Here is a 25309-nt window from a genome sequence, read left to right on the forward strand (position 1 = left end):
AATGTGATGGACAGTGGAAAGAATACTCCACACACTTGTGGTCAGTGGGAAGACTTACCCCCTTACAGATAGCTGAAAATGTTAGTGGTGTCAGTGGGAACTTATCTGAGAAGCAGAATTTGCTCATTGCTCAAAGATCCCCTAGCAACCTCCTGAGAAACCCTAGGATTCCATGAAGCCCTGGTTGAGAAATCCTGCTATAAGGCATCAAAACGTTTTCAAAAAGCCTCTCAATAACCCTGTATGTTTATTAGACATGTATAATACAACAATAATTTCATATAGACAGTACAGGAAAAGCAAGACACATTTGAGTACCAGTGCCATGGTGGCAGGTAATCAGTAATCACTAATACAGCTAGCCCTCCCATGACTGAACTATTAAGACATTTAATATTGTTTTTCCTAACACTTCTGCCTCTCCATGGTCAAGTCCCAGCACATTTAAAATATTGCTCGGTTTCCTTTTTGTATTTTGTAATTTCCTGTTTTGGGGGTCGTCTCATTGTTGCCCATCTAGTGCACCTGTTGTTAATTTCATAACACCAAAGCAGCTGAAAATGATTAACAACCCATTCTGCTACTTAACTGACCAGATCAATATACCAGGAGCTTATACTCTGATTAAAAAATGTTCCTTTAATTTTTTTGAGTAGTGTGTGTATATGTATGTATATATATATATATATATATATATATATATATATGTCTTAAAAAATGTGGAAACTTTTTAAGAACCCTCATATAACGGCTAAATTGTGAATCTTGAACATGACTCCAGGCTAATCCATCTTTTCACCACAATTATTGAGCTGCGATAATAATATGTTTTAACCTGTTTTGTTGTGTTAAAGTATCGAGAAAGATTAATGGGCAGCAATGCTTCGGTGGGTGCACCTGTGCAGCCAAGTGCAGTAACATATATTATCACCAGTACTTACACGCATCTGTATACTCTTCAGAAAACATATCTGCATAGCTGTGTAAACCTATACTTACCTAAAGGGTGCCTAAGGTAACAATATAGCTAAAGTGCCTGAAAATATCTGTGCTGGTCTTTAATATCCTTGCAACCAAATCTCAGACTGTACAAGAGTGTTAGCAGTACCCCCCCCCCCCAAAAAAAAAAAAAGAAACCTTATATTTCTAACCCCAGCTGTCAGATTACAGAGTTCTCCTGAGATTCTGGCATTTGACAGTTGAGTGACAAGGAGTAGATCAGGTAAACTTTAACTGTGACTGACATTATTTCTATTGGACTCCATAAACTCTTTACAGAGGTGAAAATAATTATTTGATCCCCTGCAGATTTTGTAAGTTTGCCCTCTTTCAAAGAAATGAAGGGTCTATCATTTTTGTTATAGGTGTATTTTAAACGATAGAGACAGAATATCAACCAAAGATCCAGATAATAAACACATGATACAAATGTTATAAATTGAGTTGCAGTTCAGTGAGTAAAATAAGTACTTGATCCCCTACCAACCAACAATAATTCTGGCTCCCACAGATTGGCTATCTGCTCATGTGGTACACAGATTAGTCCTGTCAATTTAAGATGGTGCTCCTAATCACAGCTTGTTATGTGTATAAAAGACACCTATCCACAGAATCTCTTTCTTCCATTCAAACCTCACCATCATGGGCAAGACTAAAGAGCTGGCAAAGAACATCAGGGACAAGATTGTAGACCTGCACCAGGCTGGAATGGGCTACAAGACCATCAACAAGCAGCATAGTGAAAAGGAGACAACTGTTGGAGCAATTATTCGTAAATGGAAGAAATGCAAAATAACCATCAATCGCCCTTGGTCTGGAGATCCATGCAAGATTTCACCGCATGCGGTAAGGATGATCTTGAGAAAAGTGAGGGATCAGCCCAGAACTACATGGGAGGAGCTTGTGAGTGATCTCAAGGCAGTTGAGACCACAGTCACCAAACAAACCATTGGTAACACAATACGCCTCCATGGTTTGAAATCCTACAGCGCCCGCAAGGTCCCCCTCCTCAAGAAGGAACATGTACAGGCCTGTCTGAAGTTTTCCACTGAACATCTAAATGATTCAAGGAAGGATTGGGAGAAAGTGCTGTGATCAGATGAGACCAAAATTGAGCTCTTTGGCATTAACTCGACTCTCCGTGTTTGGAGGAAGAAAAATGCTGAATATGACCCTACAGTCAAGCACGGAGGTGGAAACATTATGCTTTGGGGCTGTTTCTCTGCTAAAGGTACAAGCCGACTTTGACGCATTGAGGAGCCAATGGACGGAGCCATATTTTGTAAATATTTCCTCAGCCATAATACAGAAGATGGTTTGTGGAAGGATCTTCCAGCATAACAGTGACCCAAAACATACCTCTAAGGCAACAAAGGAGTGCCTCAAGAAGAAGCACATTAAGGTCATGGAGTGGCCTAGCCAATCTCCAGACCTTAATCCTATAGAAAATTTATGGAGGGAGCTGAAACTTTGAGTTGCCAAGCAACAGCCAAAAACCTTAAGGATTTAGAGAAGATCTGAAAGAAGAGTGGAACAAAATCTCTCCTGAGATGTGTGCAAACCTGGTAACTAACTACAAGAAACGTCTGACCTCTGTGCTTGCCAACAAGGGTTTCTCCACCAAGTACTAAGTTAGGCTTTTTTTGGGGATCAAATATTTATTTTACTCACTGAACTGCAACTCAATTTATAACATTTGTATTGTGTTTATTATCTGGATTTTTGGTTGATATTCTGTCTATATCATTTAAAATACATCAAATATAAAAATTATAGACCCTTCATTTCTTTGTAAGTGGGCAAACGTACAAAATCTGCAGGGTATCAAATAATTATTTTCCCCACTGTACATTAATAGAAAGAAGGACATCAATCACATAATAATGCATCCAGACTCTTTTCTGCATTCAGGTATTGCACTGAAGGATTTCTGTACATTATTCATAAACTTCTCTACATTTCAGTGAAAAAGGTTCACTAAATTTTAAACAGTAAAAATAATGTTGCTGTTCACAACAGTGAAAGCTATTTTAGGACAACTTTTTCATTCTTTTCAACCAAAGGTTTGTTTTCTATGTCTATCTTTGTGATCTTTCTTTAGAATTTGTTAATTTTTGTGCCTTAAATAGTTTTTCTTTTTACAGGAAATTGGACTGGTACAGTTTGTCACTTTTGATGCTAAAATCTTTTTAAAACAACAGATCCATTATGCGTTCCTTTATGTTGCCTTTTGTTTCCTTTACAGTCTATTGACCCAGGACAACAATTCACATGGGAACACTCTAACCTGGAAGTTAATAAACCAAAGAACAGATATGCAAATGTAATTGCATATGATCACTCACGTGTTCTGCTTTCAGCTATTGAAGGTAAGGTAATGCTTCTTTCCTCAGTAAACTGCAGTATTAACTTGTTATCATTTAACAAACAGCTGCTTTGCAATGTTCAGTTAGTCATTCTATCAAGATTTGCATTTTATGTTGTGTGTCTACATGCTGAGCTGGTGGTTAAACCGCTAGCCTTAGGTAACACAAAGAGGATGCCTAAGGAGTTTGGAACTCTGTCAAACCCATCACTGTGACTTAAAGCAGGACTTTAGAAATGCTGAATGTATTGTTCTATTAGAAATGAATGGATTTAATTCACTTCATCAGTTGCTAATAAGCTAATCAGTGGCTGGTGAGTTCTTATATAATTTTTGATCTTGGCAACATTAAACAGAAATAGCCATGGGGGGAGATTTACTAAAACTCAGAATCTTCTGCAGCTGTGCCAATCAGCTTCTAAGTTCAGCTTGTTCAATTAAGCTATGTCAATAAAATCTGGAAGCTGATTGGTTTCTATGCAGAGTTGCACCAGATTTTGCACTCTCCAGTTTTAGTAAATAACCCCTTTGCCTTTTAGCTTTTGCTACAGTCAACTGTGTGCGCTGCAAGTTAAGATCTTGTGGTGGGGAAATGCAAAGTGACAGAAGTGTATTGAGTTACACAAACCTATCACTTTACAAAGATTATTATTATAGAGGTGAAAGAAGTGGAAAAATCTGACTATTAACTGAGATTGCTGAATTTTATACCATAGCTCCAACTCTGAATACATCGTATTCAAGTACATATTTTGTCTGATTATCATTTTACCAGCAATATACATTTAAGCATATCTATACTGAAAAAACATGATATGTTGCAGAATATCAATCCAGAAATGTGGAATCTACATTGGTTTATTTTTTCAGTTTTATTTTCATTTACATTCACCTGGTACTCCTCAGAGTAACATGCTTTCTGGCCTATGTTGGCCATACTTACAGTTGCAAGAAAAAGTATGTGAACCCCTTGGGATTACGTGGAGGTTTGCATGAATTGGGCATAAAATGTGCTCTGAACGTCATCTAAGTCACAACAATAAAAGAACACAGTCTGCTGAACATAATACTACACAAACATTAGATGTTGCCATGGTTTAATTGCACATAACATGTAAACATTCACAGTGCAGGGAGGAAAAAGTATGTGAACCTTTGGATTTAATAACTGGTTGACCCTCCTTTGGCAGCAATAACCTCAACCAAACGTTTCCTGTAGTTGCAGATCAGACCTGCACAACGATCTGGAGTAATTTTGGACCACTCCTCTTCACAAAACTGTTTTAGTGTAGCAATATTCTTGGGATGTCTGGTGTGAATCGCTCTCTTACGGTCATGCCACAGCATTTCAATCGGGTTGAGGTCAGGACTCTGACTGGGCCACTCCAGAAGGTGTATTCTGTGCTGTTGCAGCCATTGTTTTGTTGAATTACTTGTATGCTTTGGGTCATTGTCCTGTTGCATCACCCATCCTCTGCGGAGCTTCAGTTGGCGGACAGATGGTCGTACGTTTTCCTGCAAAATGTCTTGATAAACTCTGGAATTCATTTTCCCATCAATGACAACAATCTGTCCAGGCCCTGAGGCAGCAAAGCAGCCCCAAACCATGATGCTCCCTCCGCCATGTTTTACAGTGGGGATGAGGTTTTGATATTGGTGTGCTGTGCCTTTTTTTCTGCACACATAGAATTGTGTGTTCTTCCCAAACAACTCAATCTTGGTTTCATCTGTCCACAGTATATTTTGCCAGTAGTGCTGTGGAACATCCAGGTGCTCTTTTGCAAACTTCAAACGTGCTGCAATATTCTTTTTGGACAGCAATGGCTTCCTCCGTGGTGTCCTCCCATGTACTCCATTCTTGTTTAATGGTTTCCTTATTGTAGATGTGTCAACAAAAATGTTAGCATGTGCCAGAGATTTCTGTAGGTCTTTTGCAGGCCATAGATGGGGAGAAAAACTGCAGATTTTTCTTTTAAAAAACGAAAAATCGGTTGTTCAAGTGGCCGACGTTACCATCAATGGTAAAAAGAATCGGCCGATTTTCTACCCGTCTAGAGCCGGCAAAAAGTGTCCCTGCAGAGAGCTCTGCTATTTCTTTGACAGTTCTCTGACAGTTCCTTGACATTTATAGAAGTTGCAACAATGTATCTATTTGTTTCCATTTAGGATACAGATGTTTTTATTCGGAAACAAATAGATACAATGTTTCAACCGCTGTAAATGTCAAGGAACTGTCAGAGAACTGTCAGAAATAGCGGAGCTCTCTGCAGAGACACTTTTTGCTGGACTGGAATTCTTCTTATTTTCATCCTACTTCTTCTTCTTCTTCTTCATCCTCATCCTCTTCTTCTTCTTCTTCATCCTCATCCTCTTCTTCTTCTTCTTCTTCTTCTTCTTCTTCTTCATCCTCATCCTCTTCTTCATCCTCATCCTCTTCTTCTTCATCCTCTTCTTCATCCTCATCCTCTTCTTCTTCATCATCCTCATCCTCTTCTTCTTCATCCTCATCCTCTTCTTCTTCTGCATCCTCATCCTCTTCTTCTTCTGCATCCTCATCCTCTTCTTCTGCATCCTCATCCTCTTCTTCTTCATCATCATCCTCATCCTCCTCTTCTTCTTCTTCTTCTTCATCCTCATCCTCTTCTTCATCCTCATCCTCTTCTTCTTCTTCTTCATCATCATCCTCTTCTTCTTCTTCTTCTTCCTCATCCTCATCCTCTTCTTCATCCTCATCCTCTTCTTCATCCTCATCCTCTTCTTCTTCCTCTTCTTCTTCTTCATCCTCTTCTTCATCGTCTTCCTCTTCTTCTTTTTCTTCTTTTTGTCTTCCTCTTGCAGGTCACTGCTCATGCGCAGATTTTTTTATCGGTAAAAAATCGGCCGATTTGCCCACTAATTGCCGCGAAAATCGGCCGATCGGCAAAATCGGCCGATTTTTTTCCAACTTTACCGAAAAAAAAAACGGCCAAAATACCGAAAAACGGCCGACCAAATCGCCCACTAACGATCCGAAAATCGGCCGATTTTATTTTCGGCCGAAAAATCGGCCGATTTTCGACCCATCTATGGCCTGCATTTAGCTGACACTCTGGGATTCTTCTTTACCTCATGCAACATTCTGCGCTGTGCTCTTGCAGTCATTTTTACAGGACGACCATGCCTAGGGAGAGTAGCAACAGTGCTAAACTTTCTCCATTTGTAGACAGTCTGTCTTACCGTGGACACATGAACATCAAGGCTTTTGGAGATACTTTTGTAACCCTTTCCAGCTTCATGCAAGTCAACAATTCTTGATCGTAGGTCTTCTGAGAGCTCTTTTCTGCGAGGCATGGTTCACATCAGACAGTGCATCTTGAAACCAGTACACCCAAAACAGGTGTGTGTTTTTTAAGGGCAGGACAGCTGTCAGCAACACATCCAATATCATCACACTGATTGGAGTCAAGGTTGGCTCACTCCTGGCTCCAATTAGCTCTGGGAGAAGTCATTAAGCTAGGGCCTCACATACTTTTTCCTCCCTGCACTGTGAATGTTTACATGTTATGTGCAATTAAACCATGGTAACATCTAATGTTTGTGTAGTATTATGTTCAGCAGACTGTGTTCTTCTATTGTTGTGACTTAGATGACGTTCAGAGCACATTTTATGCCCAATTCATGCAAAACTCCACGTAATCCCAAGGGGTTCACATACTTTTTCTTGCAACTGTACCTAACTATCTGTGAAGGGAGCAATGATAGTATCTGTAGGAGAGAACTACAAACACACCTTCTTCTCTACAACTTCATTATGTGGGGGCAGGACAATTACAAACTTGCAGTTGCTTGGGAGGAAGATAACATTGATATACCAGTTCAATTCACTAGACGTTACAAGGACATAAGCTTAGGTTCACATATGTGCGGATCAGGAACACATGCATAATCATGCGCATTCCTGAATCACACAGAAATGTGCTGCTCTTTAGCAGACACAGGGGAGTGTCATTAATTCCTAATGGCACCCCCACTCATCAGCACCCTCGCACCATGTGGTTCTATATGGAGGGCTTTTAAAAAAGTGTCAGGGACTGGTAAGCTACTATATATACGTTTTAGTTCTTTGCTTTCAATATTCTTTAAATGGGTCTCTGTAAGACAAATGTGCGGGTAATTAGTAGGGAGCAAAAAAAAGCCTGCGATAGAACAATTACACTAGGGCTATAGTTTCTGACATTGTCAGTCTATATGATGGTCATGCTTTAGTATGCTGCATTTGATCTGTAATGGAAGCAGCACAGGGTATAATTCTACAGTATTAAAGTAAGAATATACTGTTTACTAACTCATCTATTCACCTTAGAGATCTGTTATTTGCCTCTCCTTGCACTAGACACAAAGCTAATGTGATAAATTGATAACTACATTTCCTTGTATGCAACAGGAACTCTTTACCTAGTCATGACAAAATGTTTTCAATTCAATTAAGTGTTTTCAATTCAGTTAACTGTTGCTTTAAGTACAATATCTGAAGATGTTTGAGACAGGTCATTGTTGTATGGAAGATATAAAATCTAGAGATGTTATATTGCCCAAAATCACTGCACACAAAGTATTAGTTTGTCTCCTGCATACTATGTAGTGACTGTCTATAATGTAGGATTCTTTTCCATATTATTTGCCCACACTTGCTTGCCATCTTGTCCTTGCTCCACGGGTAACCCTTTTTTCTAAATAAAACACATCCTAACAAACAACACCAAATATGCTTTTAGCAATGGGTAGTTGCAAATATCCATTCACACAACATATCCCTAATATATACTTTTGTGGATGATGTTATGAAGAACAGTTTAGCACCTTGGGGGAAAAAGTATTGCAATGTGTCCAGCAGGGAACAGTGCAAATTGAGTTACACATAATAAAACAAGTCAAGAAGCTACTTGTTTTGCTCCAAAGATATTTCCATATATTTTGAGATTATAATGGAGTAAAGAATCTGTTTAATATATTTTTGGAATATAGATAATAAATTAGGTTCTAAATGTCCCTTATCAGCCATGATGTGTTTGTACTACTGTGCAACTGAATTCAAAGTCCTAGAATAGATGTGACATTTTAAATCTATAGCATTTCTGTTGATGCATGTTAAGGAAGAAAAAGGCAATGCAAAATCTAATAAAAATGTATTAAATATTTTCTCATTTCCTTGCGTCAGGCACACATGACAAAAGTCCCACTGCTATCTTATTCCATTATTTCAAAACAAATGATCTCAGCTGTACTAGGTCATTAGTAACAGACCAGTTGTGTCTTTCTTTAATCTCTGAGAACATTAGCCTGAGGAGAGGGGGCTTCTAAGCCATGTATAGGAGTGCATAAAGATACTATCCATTTTTTACCAATTATTTCACATACACAGAATCCAGCAGTCAAATGCTCAGCAGGCAACATAAATGGTTTATTTTGTTATTCTGTGTACAGATTAAGCTTTTTTTATAGTGTTATATTTTATTATTCGGTATTTATATATGTAATGAAACATATTTTTCAGTGATATATTAGGCCTAAAGTGTTTCTAAAGGCTCAAGGTTTTTTACCTTCATGTATTCTATGCATGAAGGTAAAAAAGCTTCTGTGTGCAGCATCCCCCACCCAATCCTTACCTGAGCCCCCTCCGATTTAGCGATGTTCACAGTAGTCTTGGCTCTATGGGGACTCTCCCTCCTCATTGGCTGAGACCTTACAATTGTTTGTTGCATCTTTATGCAACATAATTATGCAGATTTACATATTTACAACTTAATATGGTTATGTAATCTGTCCATTCATAAATGTTCTTTACACTTTTTTGCAAATGATACAGTCCTCAGTCCCACATTCACTGTTCAGTAAGTCCCCTGTCACATATATGCGGATTGGATGCGGTTTGAATTGCATCTAATCCGCATGACATATGAAAAAACATTGCTTCCTATGGTGCCTGTTTACATATGTCCGGTGCACTGGCGGTGTGGATTCAGTGCGGTTTTAAAAAGAGTTTCTGACCAGTGCGGTCCGGTTCAGGTGCAGATTACAGGCTATTGACTTCTATGGGAACCATTTCTAAACTGCATATGTGTGAACAGGAGAAGATCCTGACCTAATCTTGTCCTGAACCTGATGAAAACCTGATGTGAACCTGTGAAGAACTACTGTATCAGTTAGCTGTAAAACCTGAGCTTTAATCCGTACCGCATATGTGTATATCAGCTCTAAAGGTCAAATTTGTACCAGGCAATAAACCATGTGGCCCAGTTTATATATGCTCTCCTAAAAGAAAACAACAAGCAATCAGCCTAATATTTCTGATGCTTTATAATATTTTTTTTCTGACAGCAGTCCTGTCACAATTATTTGGTCCTTGTACCCTGCAAATCATAAAACAGCATCATACTTATTTGTGTCTGTCACCATTCCTTTAGATGTAGTAAGTGTAAATATGTTGTTCGTATTCTCTTCTTCTGCCAATTATGCTTTGTTGTATTACAGTTGTGTGTGTGTATATATATATATATATATATATATATATATATATATATATATATAAATATATAGTATTTGACAATTTTGGCTGACAATGAAGGAGTTAAACATGGAGGTCAAAACTAGTTCACAATAATCTAGTCTGTAATCATCTTGTCTGTGTGCTGTATAGTCACTGACATTCTCTATCCAATCCCGTTACACTCGGTGCCTACTAAATGGGTTTAAAGTTTATACAAATAATGTGCTGAGCTATCATATTGCCTGCTCTTTAAAACGTGTGTTATTAGTTTTCATATAAACCTGCACAAACCACATCACGTCTTTACTGTAAATGCAAAAATGATTTATTTAGAGTCTTTTATTGCCTATACTTGGAAAGCTCCGTCATATTTTCTGTCTATATATCAGCCATGGACCAAGTCGACCAAGGTCATCTGCTCATTATTCTTCTAATCTGTACAATTCCTTGCCAGAATAATGTTTGATATATCTTCACTGCTGCCTAAATCAAAAGCATCTTAGTTTGACTTGGGTTTCTCATGATTGTTTGCATGATAGCTTTCTGTAAGTGATTGACTGCTAATCACTGAATCTGTGATACCAGAAATGAAAAATGAATATTCTTTTTACTCCTGAATTATGCATATTACAAATCTAAAGCAATAAGCAAGGTTGGTGATGTTCCTGCCTACATCAGTAACTAATCCATCTCTAAAGAAGATCATTCAGCTAAACTGAGACAGTTGATTTCTTGTACATGGGAAAGGGAGAATAGCTGAGCAATTCTTCAGTCTTCTACATGGCCCAAATCACTTTCAAAACAAGTTGCAGCAGAAATGTTATCCCATTTTCTATTTATTTATTATTCAAGAAAATATTTTTTTTTTTCGTTTTTTATTCAGTAGATTATTATTATTATACAGTATTTATATAGCACCAACAGTTCGCTCAGTGCTGTACAATGGGAGAAAATACATGAGACAGTACAGTAACAATACAATTCGATACACGAGGGGTTCAAGGGCCCTGCTCCTAGGGGCTTACAATCTAGGAGGGAGAGGATAGTGGTACAGGAGGAATAGCTGTGGGGGATGGAGTGGTAGGAAGATTGGAGGAGATCGGCAATTAGCAGAGGGCAAGGTAGGCTTCCCTGAAGAGGTGGGTTTTCAGGGTGCGCCTAAAGGAGAGGAGAGTAGGTGATAGTCTGATGGATTGGGGTAGGGAGTTCCATAGGATGGGTGATGCCCTGGAGAAGTCCTGGAGGGGGGCATGGGAGGAGGAGACCAGGGAACTAGAGAGAAGGAGGTCTTGTGAGGAGCGGAGAGTGCGTTTTGGGTGGTATTTGGATATTAGGTCGGTGATGTAGTTTGGGGCAGAGTTATGGACAGCTTTGTACGTCAGTGTTAGCATTTTGAATTTGATCCGTTGGGTAATCGGAAGCCAGTGGAGGGATTGGCAGAGGGGGGTGGTGGAAACAGAGCGGTTGGTAAGGTGGATGAGTCTGGCCGCCGTATTCAGGATCGACTGAAGCGGGGATAGCCTGTATTGAGGCAGGCCAGTCAGGAGGGAGTTGCAGTAATCGAGTCGTGATATGATGAGGGAGTGGATGAGTTGCTTAGTAGTTTCCGGCGTTAGGAATGGGCGTATTTTGGAGATGTTGCGGAGGTGGAGTCTGCATGAGTTTGTTAGCGATTGGACTTGGTGCTGGAAGGACAGATTGGAGTCTAGAATGACACCAAGTACTCTGGCTTGCGGGGTGGGACTGATGGTGGCATTGTTGGTCGTGATGGAGAAGTCGGGGGGTGCAGGCTGGGGGGAAAACTAGGAGCTCGGTTTTGGAGAGGTTCAGTTTAAGAAAGTATAGCGACATCCAATCTGATATATCGTTCAGTAGACTAGTGATTCGGGCGGAGACTGAAGGGGTGAGGCGAGGGGATAGATTTGCGTGTTGTCGGCATAGAGGTGGTAGTTGAAGCCGTGTGAGTGTATCAGTTGGCCAAGGGAGGAGGTGTAGATGGAGAAGAGAAGGGGCCCGAGGACAGAACCTTGAGGGACCCCAACAGAGAGGTGGAGTAAGAGGGAGGTGGTAGCGTTATAGGTAACGCTGAAGGAGCGTTGTGATAGGTAGGACAAGAGCCAGGAGAAAACGGAGTCTCTGAGGCCAAGGGAGTGTAGTTTTTTGAGGAGGAGAGGGTAGTCAACTGTGTCGAAAGCCGCGGAGAGGTCGAGTAGGAGCACTGAATAGTGGCCATTAGCTTTGGCGGTTAGCAGGTCTTTGTTGAGCTTGAGTAAGGCAGTTTCGGTGGAGTGTAGGGGACAGAAGCCGGACTGTTGGAGGTCGAGGAGGTTGTTGTCGTTGAGGTGGGAGCTTAGGCAATTATAGACTAAGCGCTCAAGGAGTTTGGATGTAAATGGCAGCAGGGAGATGGGTCTAAGTTGTTCAGGTAGGTGGGGTCCAGGGAGAGCTTTTTAAGTATGGGAGTGATGTGCGCGTGCTTCAGAGGGTAGGGGAATGCGCCAGAAGAGAGGGAGAGATTAAAGATGTGGGTGAGGGAGCATAGGATGGATGAGGAGGGAGATCGTAGGAGTTGTGAGAGGACAGGGTAGGTGGTGAGGCGGGCTTTAGAAAAGACCTTAGTGACCTCTTCAGTGGTAGTGTTGAGGGGGCTTCAGTGTGAGGGATGTTAGGTGGGGTGGAGGTCTGGACAGTGGTGAGGCCAAGGGAGAGGGTTGTTGAGGGGGTTACCGTGTGAGAGGTGATAGGTGGGGTGGAAGTCTGAGCAGTGGCGATGTCCCTGCGAATTGTGTCAATCTTGTTTTTGAAGTGATTGGCAATCTTGTGGGTGGTGAGTGAGGTACTGGGTGGAGGTAGGGGCGGAGAGAGTAGAGAGTTGAAAGTAGAGAAGAGCCGGCGAAGATTGGAGGAGAAGGTTTTGATGAGGGTCAGAAAGTAGGCTTGTTTGGCAGCGTGGAGGGAGGAGGTGTAGGTGTGGAAGGCAGATTTATACCGGGTGAGCACTAGTTGGGATCTGGTTTTGCGCCATAGTCGCTCCAGCGCGCGACTGCGTCGTTTGAGAGTTTTGGTATGATCAGTCTTCCAGGGCTGAAGCTGTCAGGATCTGATGCTTCATGTGTTTAAAGGAGGTGTAGGTGTGGAAGGCAGATTTATACCGGGTGAACGCTAGTTGGGATCTGGTTTTGCGCCATAGTCGCTCCAGCGCGCGACTGCGTCGTTTGAGAGTTTTGGTATGATCAGTCTGCCAGGGCTGAAGCTGTCAGGATCTGATGCTTCATGTGTTTAAAGGCGCTAGCGAGTCTAGAGTGGTTGACAGCGAGTTGTTATAGGCAGTCGTATCCAAGTCGGGGCTGGACAGGGGAAGGATGCTGTCGTAAAGTTGATCAGTTGCAGAGTGGAAGGGGGCAGGGTTCAGGTTGCGGAGGTTTCGGTTGGTAATATTTTGACATTTGGAGGGGTAGGTGTTAGAGGATGAGGAGACAGGGAAGGTAATAAGGTTGTGGTCAGAGAGAGGGAAGGGGGTGTTTGTGAGGTTGTGGGGAGTGCAGAGATGGGAGAAGACAAGGTCCAGGATGTTCCCGTCAGAGTGGGTGGTGGATTGTATGCACTGTGCGAGTAGATAGACTAGATTTGGGTATCAGGAGTCTATAGACACTGAAAATACTCTGTAGCAATCGGTTTGTCATTCCTTAAAGGAGAAGTCAATGCTTTTTTGGCCATACTACTTCTATGAAGCACAGTAATGCAGTTTGTTTTGCACTCCAGTGACCCATTTGCAGCCGACAGCAGGCGACAGCCCGCTGTCGCCTGACATCACTCGGCTGGTCCAGGCTTAGGAAAGATACCAACTTTACAGAGGGGATCCAACCAGATGTTAAGACCGGCAGCTGGCTCAACCTCTTAGATGCACCGCTGAGAGCCTGAGCTAGCCGCTTCCGCCCCCCCCCCCCTTAGTCCAGCACTCCAGTGAGTGCTGGAGGTGCAGAGCAGAGAGCCTTTAACTAAAGTCTCATGCACACGATAAGAATATTGGACGAATGATCGTCCATTTTGTTTGCATGCTGGTTTCATATTGAAAATGAAGAGATTACTAAAGTTCTGAAAATTCTCATGCAACAGAATACAATTTTGGAAGTGATGTAATGTATTTTATTGTCTTATATTCTATTCTTTTGTTTCTGAGCATGTGTGGTCTTGGTCGCTTGACTTTTTACGAATATTGTACTGATTAAACAAAATGTTTTGTTCTGTTGTTGTACGAGAAATATTTTCGCGATAATTTCGCATGAACTGTCGAAAGCTGTGTACTAACGATCAGATTATCGGACGATCGATTCAAAAGCAGTATTTTTTGGTATATTATATATATAATGATATATTTTCTCATCGTGCATGCTAGGCTTTATAGTCACTGCTTTCTGCCCAGAGCAGAGGGGGGAACTGAGCTATCAGCAGTGTTTGATTGCCCAGTTCTCAGTGCAAAGGCAATGGGGGACAGATGCAGCTTCGGATTGATTTACCCCCCTTCCTGACCAGGCCATTTTTTGCTTTACAGCACTGTGTTACTTTAACTGACAGTTGTGCGGTCATGCAGCGCTGCACCCAAATTACAATTACGTCCTTTTTTCCCACAAATAGAGCTTTCTTTCGATGGTATTTGATCGCCTGTGCAGTTTTTATTTTTTGCGGTATAAAAAAAATAGACCGACAATACTTTTTGCTATTAAACATATCCAGTAAAAAAATTTAAAAATCAAATTTTGTCATAAATTTCTTCCAAAATGTATTCTGCTACATGTCTTTGCTGAAAAAAAAATCCCAGTACGTGTAAATTAATTGGTTTACGTGAATGTTATAGCATTTACAAATTGCGGTATATATACTGGGATTTATTTAAATTTTTTTTATTTTTCTAGTAATGGCGATGATCAGCGACTTATAGCGGGACTGTGGTGGGCATTCTGACACTGTGGGGAACTGACTTGAGGTCACTGACATCCCCAGTGACACCAATACAGTGATCAGTGCTAATAAAAAGCACTGGCATTGTACTGATAGCACTGGGCAGGAAGGGGTTAACATGTGGGGCGATCCAAGGGTTAACTGTGTACTGTTTTGCATACTGGGCTGTGTGTGTGCTTCACTGCAAGCACACTGCTTTGCATGGCTGTGCCTACTCCATGACCTACTCCCTCTGCCATTCTAAGCCTATTCTATCTACCCTGTAAAAGGAAAGATGTGTATACTTAACTATTCTGAAGTCGCTCCAGTCCATTCACATGATCGGGTCCCATCGCCAGCTTCAGTGTATAGGAGGGACAGCTGAAAATGGATACCCCATAGTAAGCCTATGGGTAATATCATCGCCCAGTCTCTGCAGTCATTGTCGGCGTTCTCTCCTCTACACTCAAGCCAGTGCTAGAGAGATCACGTGACGGGACCGGAGCAACTTCAGAATAGGTAAATATAGACATCTTTCCTTTTCCTTTTTAGTAGATTTAAGCTTAGTTAGGTTTTGGCTTGCCTTCCATTTTAAGGTTAACCATTAGACCAGTAAATCCTAACAGTGACCTTTTTGTTATTTGCTCCCTTTAGACTGTTAAATATGTCATTGAAATGTTTTGTTTATTCAATGAGTGAAAAAAAACAAATTATTGATCATGGCAGAAATCATGACTCCATGATCCCTGGTGTTCTCTCTGTGTTTGCTGCATCATTATCGGTTAGCATTGTTTCCTGTTCTGTCTTTGGACCCCAGAACACCTTCCCTTTATGTTTTAGAGATGAAGAGAGGGGGAGATGTTCTGTGGTCCTAACACACTTTCTGTCCTATGGCCACAACTCTGCTTCTCCGAAAATACAGTATAGTAAGTCCAGTCACTGTATGCCAGAAAGTGGGTGATTGGCAGGATCACTTGGTGAAAAGAAAGAAAGCCTGAAAAATGATACATGATCACATTTTTATTATTGGATATAGATATACTTAAACCTATAGATTGAATGTAAGGATCAGTGTTAAAATTAAACTTCAGGCAAAACTATGTAAAGCGTGTTCAGATTTAGGATTAAGTTAAGTGTTGTTGTCAACTTGGTGATTTTATACCAAGGTTATGATTCAGAGACACTTTATTTTAAAACTATCTCCAAAGTGTATTTCCACTTTTATAGCCAGATTGGGATACTACTTACTTTATATTTGTTACATGTTTTCATTCACATAGCATAACCTAGAAAACATATACAGTTGTGTTCAAAATAATAGCAGTGTGTTGAAAAAAGTAAATAAAGCTCAAAATCCTTCTAATAGCTTTTATTTCCATACACACAAATGCATTGGGAACACTACACATTATATTCCAAATCAAAACATGAAGAAAAATATATCACATTTGTGTTGTTCCTCTAAAAAAATTGAAGAAAAGTGAATATTAGACTGTTTGTATTCTTCTTTACAAACTCAAACATTCACTATATAAACTGAAAAATGTTTGAAGATTTTGCTTTCCTTTGAATCACTTAATGAATATTTAGTTGTATAAGCACTGTTTCTGAGAACTGCTGTACATCTGTGTTGCATGGAGTCAACCAACTTCTGGCACCTGTGAACAGGTATTCCAGCCCAGGATGATTGGACTACATTCCACAGTTCTTCTCTATTTCTTGGTTTTGCCTCAGAAACTGCATTTTTGATGTCACCCCACAAGTTTTCTATTGGATTAAGATCCGGGATTGGGCTGGCCACTCCATAACGTCAATCTTGTTGGTCTGGAACCAAGATGTTGCACGTTTACTGGTGTGTTTGGGGTCGTTGTCTTGTTGGAACACCCATTTCAAGGGCATTTCCTCTTCAGCATAAGGCAACATGACCTCTTCAAGTATTCTGATGTATTCAAACTGATCCATGATCCCTGGTATGCGATAAATAGGCCCAACACTGTAGTATGAGAAACATCCCCATATCATTATGCTTGCCAACCATGCTTCACTGTCTTCACAGTGTACTGTGGCTTGAATTCAGTGTTTGGGGGTCATCTGACAAACTGTCTCCGGCCACTAGACCCAAAAAGAATCTTACTTTCATCAGTCCACAAAATGTTGTGCCATTTCTCTTTAGGCCAGTCAATGTGCTCTTTGGCAAATTGTAACCTCTTCAGCACACGTCTTTTTTTCAACACTGGGACTTTGCGGGGGCTTCTTGCAGATAGCTTGGCTTCACATAGGTGTCTTCTAATTGTAACAGTACTCACAGGGAACTTTAGACCTTCTTTGATCTTCCTGGAGCTGATTGTTGGCTGAGTCCTTGACATTTTGGCTATTCTTCTATCCATTCGAATGGTAGTTTTTCGCTTTCTTCCATGTCTTTCAGGTTTTGGTTGCCATTTTAAAGCATTTGCGATCATTATAGCTGAGCAGCCTATCATTTTCTGCACTTCTTTATATGTTTTCCCCTCTCCAATCAACTTTTTAATCAAGGTACGCTGTTCTTCTGAACAATGTCTGGACGACCCATTTTCCTCAGAATTTCAGAGAGAAATGCACTGTAACCAGCATGTACAACATTTGCTGCCTTCCTTCCTTAAATAAGGGCAATAATTGCCACCTGTTTTTCAAAGAATGAATGACCTCACTAATAGAACTCCACACTGCTATTATTTTGAACATGCCCCTTTCAATTAGTGATTCAATTACACAGAATCAGCAGCATGCATGTCATGACTGTTGGGTCTGTTGGATTTCTATTACTCTACTACACCTGCTAGTAAATTATTTGCCATGTAGAAATATCATTTCTACCAAAAACAGTGATTGATCAGGTTAGTGATGTCTGACTGCTATTATTTTGAACACAACTGTATAAAACTGCAGCTTGGATATTTTGTTCTAGAAATTCCAGCACTGCAAAAATCCTACGAGTGGGCAGGGCAGCTGTGTTTGCCATAATAAACCTTGTAAGTACTACGCTGGCAGATCTCATATTCAGTTATAAACTACACTCTCTGTCCTGTCAAAGGATTAACGGTTTAGAAGGTTGGCTTTTTGCATTTATGTTAAAGAGAGGAGGCTCACTCTGTCCTTAGAACAGGCTCACTCTAAAACCCTCTTCAAAAATCTTTTAGGTCAGCCATGAGGCCTTTTTCCTAAGAAACATCTAAAAGGTAGATGTTTCTCAAAAAGATTTTTTTCTTAAAAAGAAAAAAATGATATATTTTGCGAATGGGAATACATTACAAACACATAGGGGTTGATTTACTAAAACTGGAGAGTTCAAAACCTGGTACAGCTGTGCATGGTAGCCAAGCAGCTTCTAACTTCAGCTTGTTCAGTTAAGCTTTGACAAAAAAAAAACTGGAAGCTGATTGGTTTCTACTAGATTTTGCACTCTCCAGTTTTAGTAAATCAGTCCTGTAGTGTCCAGGGTGCTGTCATCACGTTTTTTTACCTACATGCATTCTCTGCATTCAGGTGAAATAAACATCTAGCTCCTTTCACACTAGCGCTGTCTTAGCTGCAGCACTGATCCCCTCATTTTCTGCTTTCAGATAAGACACTGAAGGCAATGGGAGCCATAGGCTCCTGCTCCTATCAGTCAAATTGCTGTGAGGAGGGAGTGGGGATATGGCTTACTATTGGACGCACGCAGCCCAGCTTGGGAGCATGCATGCATGGGTGTCTCCTTAGCACCAGGCTTGCTAAGGAGGGACCTGGAGCAGGGATAAGGTGACAGTGGCGGAGTGGGGACTGCCAGAAGAGCAGGTAAGTATGACCTTTTTTTCATTTAAAGAAAAAATAGACTTTAATATCACTTTAAAGCGGAGCTCCAGTCAAACAAAAAATAAAAAAAAAGTCAGCAGTTACAAAATCTGTCCCACAATCCAGCGGTGTACTCACTGCTGCCAGTTTCACTGGTCATCCTCGCTCCCCGCCACAAGCTGTCACAGCTGAGTGCCCACACTTAAGATGCCGATCTTACGTGTGGGCACCCAGCTGTGACAGCTTATGGCTTTGCACCCAGGTGCCCACTGCGCATGCACGATTAGCGTTGTGCCTTGTGAATGGTCCTTTAGTCTTCTGGAACCTATCCCATGTCCCCGAAGACTATGGGAAGGGAGGGGGGGAGGACAACTTCCACTTCCGACTGCCTAGGCGATTGCAGCGGGAGTGGGAATGGGCACCTACCAAAATCTTGTACCCGCTCCCCAAAGTTGCCAATTCCTCACGGAGTGTGAGGAACCAGTTCTTAATGCGGGACTTTCCCTTTTGGGTGGAGCTTTGGTTTAACTTTAATGTCTGAGTATCACTTTAACTTTAGTAGGATTGTTTGTGCAGTTCTACAAACTGATCACAGCATTGGCGCCTACATGGCAAATAAAGCCTGGTATGTGTTTTAGCAACCAGGCTACATCGCATTTTCATGGTGAGTGAAATTAATAATTGAAATATTGTGTTGTAGAACATGACCATCTGTGGAATTTGGGGAAATAATAAAATAATGCATGAACAACTTTCTATCATATTACATGTTAATAATAAATTGATTCTTGTGATTTAAGTGCATGCCTGCTTGTATGTATTAACAGTATACTGTATAACAAAGAAAAAAAGAATACTCTTATGTTGGGATTATTAAGTACCAGTTAAATCTTTATTTTTTGGGGTGATATACCTTATGTTAAAGAGTGGGATTTGGTCCTTTTTTTAACTCAGTGCAATTGTGCTTTTCCCTTATGGAGAAAAACAACAGGTTTGTTTAAATGTCCAACCCTCCAGCAAAACACAGAGTCTTTTTTCATCCAGTTCAACTATGCTCAACCATTGGGAGTGAGTAAAGGAAGCCTTATAAGTTCTCATGCTTCTACTTGAGTGACATACACTATATTTCCAAACATTTTGGGATGCCTGCCTTTACACGCACATGTACTTTAATGGCATCCCAGTTTTAGTCTGTAGGGTTCAATATTGGGTTGGCCCACCCTTTGCAGTTATACCAGCTTCAACTCTTCTGAGAAGGCTGTCCACAAGGTTTAGGAGTGTGTCTATGGGAATGTTTGACCATTCTTCCAGAAGCGGATTTGTGAGGTCAGGCACTTATGTCAGATGAGAAGGCCTGGCTCACAGTCTCCGCTCTAATTCATCCCAAAGGTGTTCTATCGGGTTGAGGTCAGGACTCTGTGCAGGCCAGTCAAGTTTCTCCACCGCAAACTCACTCATCTATGTCTTTATGGACCTTGCTTTGTGCACAGTTATGTTGGAACAGGAAGGGGCCATCCCCAAACTGTTCCCACAAAGTTGGGAGCATGAAATTGTCCAAAATGTCTTGATATGCTGACACCTTGAGAGTTCCCTTCACTGGAACTAAGGGGCCAAGCCCAACCCCTGAAAGACAACCCCAAACCATAATCCCCCCTCCACCAAACTTTACACTTGGCACAATGCAGTCAGACAAGTACTATTCTCCTTGCAACCGCCAAACCCAGATATGTCCATTGGATTGCCAGACAGAGAAGTGTGATTCGTCACTCCAGAGAACACGTCTCCACTGCACTAGAGTGCAGTGGCAGTGTGCTTTACACCACTGCATCCAACGCTTTGCATTGCACTTGGTGATGTAAGGCTTGGATGCAGCCACTCGGCCATGAAAACCCATTCCATGAACCATTCTACACACTGTTGTTGTGCTAATCTGAAGGCCACATGAAGTTTGGAAGTGTTTAGCTATTGACTCTGCAGACAGTTGGCGACTTCTGCGCACTGCTCTTGAGAATGCTCTGGACCCCACTCTGTCATTTTACATGGCCTTCCACTTCGTGGCTGAGTTGCTGTTGTTCCCAGTTTCTTCCACTTTGTTATAATACCACTAACAGTTGACCGTGGAATATTTAGTAGGAAGGAAATTTCACGGATGGACTTATTGCACAGGTGGCAACCTATCACGGTACCATGTTTGAAGTCACTGAGCTGCTGAGAGTGACCCATTCTTTCACAAATGTTTGTAGAAGCAGTCTGTATGCCTAGGTGCTTGATTTTATACACCTGTCACAATGCAAGTTATTGGAACACCTGAATCCAATGATTTGAAGGGGTGTCCCAATACTTTTGGCAATATAATGTATGTCTCCTTCCCTCCACGTATCAGTACTGGTTCAATAGCCACCAGTACTAGTACTAGCACAGCCTTATAACTAGGCCCCGGTGGGCATGTGAAAATGCATCAGGGTGTGTGGATTGATGCAGACATGTAGTCTGAGGCCGTTCTTTATCGTTCATTCACCTGGGCTGTTCAGGAGTAGCAGTGATCCTTTCCTCTTTATATTTACTAGTCACATGGATTGGAATTAAGACAAGCCTGCACCCCATGTTCCGGGACACAGGGATTTGCTTTCAGCTCTACTTTGAGTAGTGCTAAAAGCAATCTAACAGGTTGCACTAGTACTAGTACTGTCACATGCTGCTCCATACTCTGTATGTACAGGTAAGTACAGGGTATCTGAACAGAGCAGCAAAAGAAAAAGATGAGCATCTGCTGTTGGGCAGTGAGATAGTAATTGCACCTTTGCTTTGCCCTGCATAAATAAAGGCTAGGTATACTTTAAGGTGTAATCCATCACTTCTAATTTTTCCTTCTACCTTCAGGAGCATGTCTATTTCAGCGAACAATTTGACAATGTCACTAGAAGTCTTGTTACACTCCACCAGTCAAAAAACAGATCTGTGAACTTTTCTAATTAGTCTGACTGACATTCAGATTTCATAATTTGCGCAAGAACATGCACAGTATTGTAAAGCATGGTAATTGTCTGTTCTTTGGGCTGCATGCAGCCATCTTGCACCTTTTATTCAGCCCCAACTCTTGCAGGTGTAAAGGGTTTATAGCAATACATCAGTAAACTTTTTATAACTATACAATTTTAATTTTAATCCTGTTTTCCATAATTAAAATTATTTATTTTAGTTGTCTTTTAATAATGATATGTACAGCAGTATAGGTTTCATAGAAGGTGACTATCAAGCTTCCAACGCAAGAAGTTAATGTGTCTAGGAGCACCTGTCTAGCACCTTAAGCTCAGAATTTAAATAGTGATACTATTGATAAACTATACTGCTTTCTGGCACCTTTCTGAAACAGAACAACATTCAATTCCATTGCCCCAGTAATTCAGTGCATTTCCAGAAGCATTGCCAGTAAAGAGTTTTACTATGCCAGGAATATTTTTACAAATAATCAACTTGAGAATAACTGTTGTTTACAGCTACAGACCTTCCTTTAACGATCTATTGATTAAAAGATAAGTGTATTGTTTAGATCTACCATAACTCATGGGGTGATTTTTATTAGAAACCAATTATACAATGTATATAGACAAAAATCATTAACTCGCAATTGATTGGAAAACACACAAACAACTTACCCAAACTTGAGTTTTGTTTTGTATATAGACAGCCCTGGAATGAAAAATCAGATACTAGTCTGTGATTATTCAGTGGATTCTGACAAATAATTAGAATATGCACAGTGAATAAAATAAACAAGGTTTTTTTAACCAATTATACTATTTTATTCTGGTCATTAAAAAGATGTGAAGTGACCAGAGTTATGCTGTCCATACTTGTAACATTATGATGGCTCAATATAATGATTGTTTCAATGAAGGAATCGTATATTCCAACAGTTAAATTCACTAAATGGGTGATCCAGTCAGTTTATTATCTAAGTATTGGAAAATCTGACAAATGTGAGTTAAGTCAGACTTTCATACATTTAATGATCGTTTTGGACAGAGGGATTATTTGAAAAGGACACATTTAAGACTGATTGATATTTAAGACTGACAAGACGTGTTGTAAAGCGCTGTACAGACTGTTGGCGCTATATAAACCTTGTATACTGATAATAATATGCTTTTACATGTATGGGCAGACTACATAATCTGATGGATGGGGAAGTGCAGTTAAAGGTTGTATGAAATTCAACTCATTCATAACTGGATGTTACTCTATTTTGTGTGTTCTAGTTTGTGTTTGTTTTAGCTCAGCATACCCCAAGGGTAGAGCCTTCTGCTGGGCTCGGTACCTGCAAATCGCCTAACATGTACTGTAGGTATCCAGTAAATCACCTTAAATTAATCAGGCGGTGGCTTGGGTAGAAGAACTGCATAATTTGGGTTCAGTCACTGCCACATTAGTGAGAAGTGTTTTAGTAGCCACATGTGCTCATGTATTTGGTCATGTGATGTTACAGGTCACATGGTCTAGCTTAGGGGACATGAAGGAAAGTGTCACTCCACTTATGGTTTTGCTGCTTGAGTGTTAAAGCCCAATTAAATATTTAGATAAAAACAGCTAAATTTATTCAAGGTGCATTAAAACAAATGATGTGCAAGCCCAAGGAAGGACGCCACTCTGACCGTACCTGGAGTTCAATGTGTGGAATGGCCTCAGCCGCCACTCTGACTATGCCCACTGATGCGTTTTGCCCCACCCACCAGGGTTTGATCACAGATTGATAAATCCCTGGTGGATGGGGAAAAATGCGTCAGAGAGCATGGCTGGAGCGGCAGCTGAAGCCATTCCACATGCTGGACTCCATGAACGGTCAGAGCGGCATCCTTTCTTAGGCTGTATGAATGCTACTGGAATCATTTGCAAACACTGCTCCCCCTTCTCATGCCGGTGAGGTGATTCCTTTTTGTTGCCCAGCTTGGAGTGACGCCAGTATGTCTCACACAAAAGATGTCCAAAAGATGGTCTTACAGTTCAATTTCTTTAGAAAGCAGTCACAGGCTGTAGAAAAGCATTTCTGTAGAGAAGAACCCTTTGTTTCGGTGTGGATCAGTGGTCTCTCTGCAGAGATCCATCATCCCCTTCCCTGTTGATACCTATAGCTCCTTGCTCATTGGAGAGCCCCTACTCTGACTCATTAGGTGGCATGGCAGACCTCTGTAGATGTCACTGCTTTCCCACAGAGAGTCCTTTTCTACAGCATGCTAGCAGAGGACAATCAATGCTATTTAGGCTGTGGCTATGTAAAAAATGAGAACTATAACACTTGATCCACCTTTTGTTTTCATGCACCTGGAATATATTTAGGTGATTTAAATTAAAAGTTCAGTTGAGCTTCAAGGTGATACGGTCCAGATGACCCCAAGTGGAGTCTTGAAGTTTCCACAGTGTTTGAGAGGAGTATGCAATAATTAATTATGGATACAATGATATGTTTGAGTTTTGTTCTACTAGGAATGTATCTAAGTGACCCCAGTTTAGATTTCTTTGTAAGTGTAGAAATGCTGCAAGGTTCCTATTAAGTTGACTGTATGCTTGTACTTTTTATTTGATTGCAGTGACATTGTATAATCAAGATTCAGAAAGATGAACATATAATTTACAGGCCTCTTAGTTAACCGCTTTTGGACTGCCCTATAGCAGATATACTGCTACAGGGCGGCACCTGTGCACAGGATCACTTGTATATATACGTCATTCTGCATTTCTGGGTAGGGGGCGCGGATGTCAATCACAGGGTCCTGGCTGCTAATTACACACCGGCGCCCGGCCATTACCAAGCATTTCCGACAGGGAGGAAGATTGTTTTATTTACAATCTTCCTCCCTGCAGCTCGAGCACACTGCTCAGGATGGCAGTGCACAGTACAGCCATCCCGATCAGTATGCTTACAGTGAAGAACACACCCCTAGTAAAACACTTCCAGCACACAGTTAACCCTTTTTGATCGCCCCTCACATTAACTCCTTCCTGCCCAGTGTCATTAGTACAGTGTCAGTGCTTTTTTTTTTAGCACTGATCACTGTATTGGTGTCACTTGGGTGTCAGTGACACCAAGTTAGTCCCTCCCAGTGTCAGAATGTCTGCTGCAGTCCCGCTAAAAATAGCTGATCGACTTCATTACTAAACACTATACCTTTCACATAAACCAATTAATTTACATGTATTGGGATTTTTTTTTTTAGCAAAGACATGTCGCAGAATACATTTTCGCCTAAATATATAAGGAAATTTAATTTTTCAAATTTTTTTACTGGACATGTTTAATAGCAAAAAGTGCAAAATATTGTTTTTATCTCAAAATTGTCAGGTTTTTTTTGCTTATAGCGCAAAAAATAAAAGCCACACAGGCGATCAAACACCACCGAAAGAAAGCTCAATTTGTGGGAAAAAAGGACGTAAATTTCATTTGGGTGCAGCGTTGCATGACCACTCAATTGGCAGTTAAAGTAACTCAGCCCCGTAACGCAAAAAAATGGCCTGTTCATGAAGGGGGGTAAATCCTCAGGAGGGCAAGTGGTTAAGTAGTATTTTTAAGATCTTGTTCACACCATGTGCAGAGACCTGTATGCATTTTATCTGCACAAAAAGCACTCATGACACTAGAGTTGAACAGGGCACATTGTTTTCCATATGTACTTAGA

At 40.8% G+C, this 25309-nt stretch overlaps 1 protein-coding gene across 30 annotated transcripts in view; it reads left to right on the top strand.

Moving 5' to 3' along the window:
* PTPRD (protein tyrosine phosphatase receptor type D) overlaps positions 1-25309 on the top strand; it is a 2222737-nt gene that overhangs the window by 2126431 nt on the left and 70997 nt on the right. For all 30 annotated transcript variants that reach the window (XM_089678099.1, XM_089678100.1, XM_089678098.1 and 27 more), the window contains one exon: positions 3245-3368. In XM_089678099.1, the coding sequence (XP_089534225.1) occupies positions 3245-3368 (124 nt within the window). The remainder of the gene's footprint in view (positions 1-3244; positions 3369-25309) is intronic.

Source organism: Staurois parvus, unplaced genomic scaffold, assembly GCF_062004578.1.
Source record: "Staurois parvus isolate SC_StPar_1 unplaced genomic scaffold, SC_StPar_1.0 ptg000198l, whole genome shotgun sequence".
Lineage (NCBI taxonomy): Eukaryota > Metazoa > Chordata > Amphibia > Anura > Ranidae > Staurois > Staurois parvus.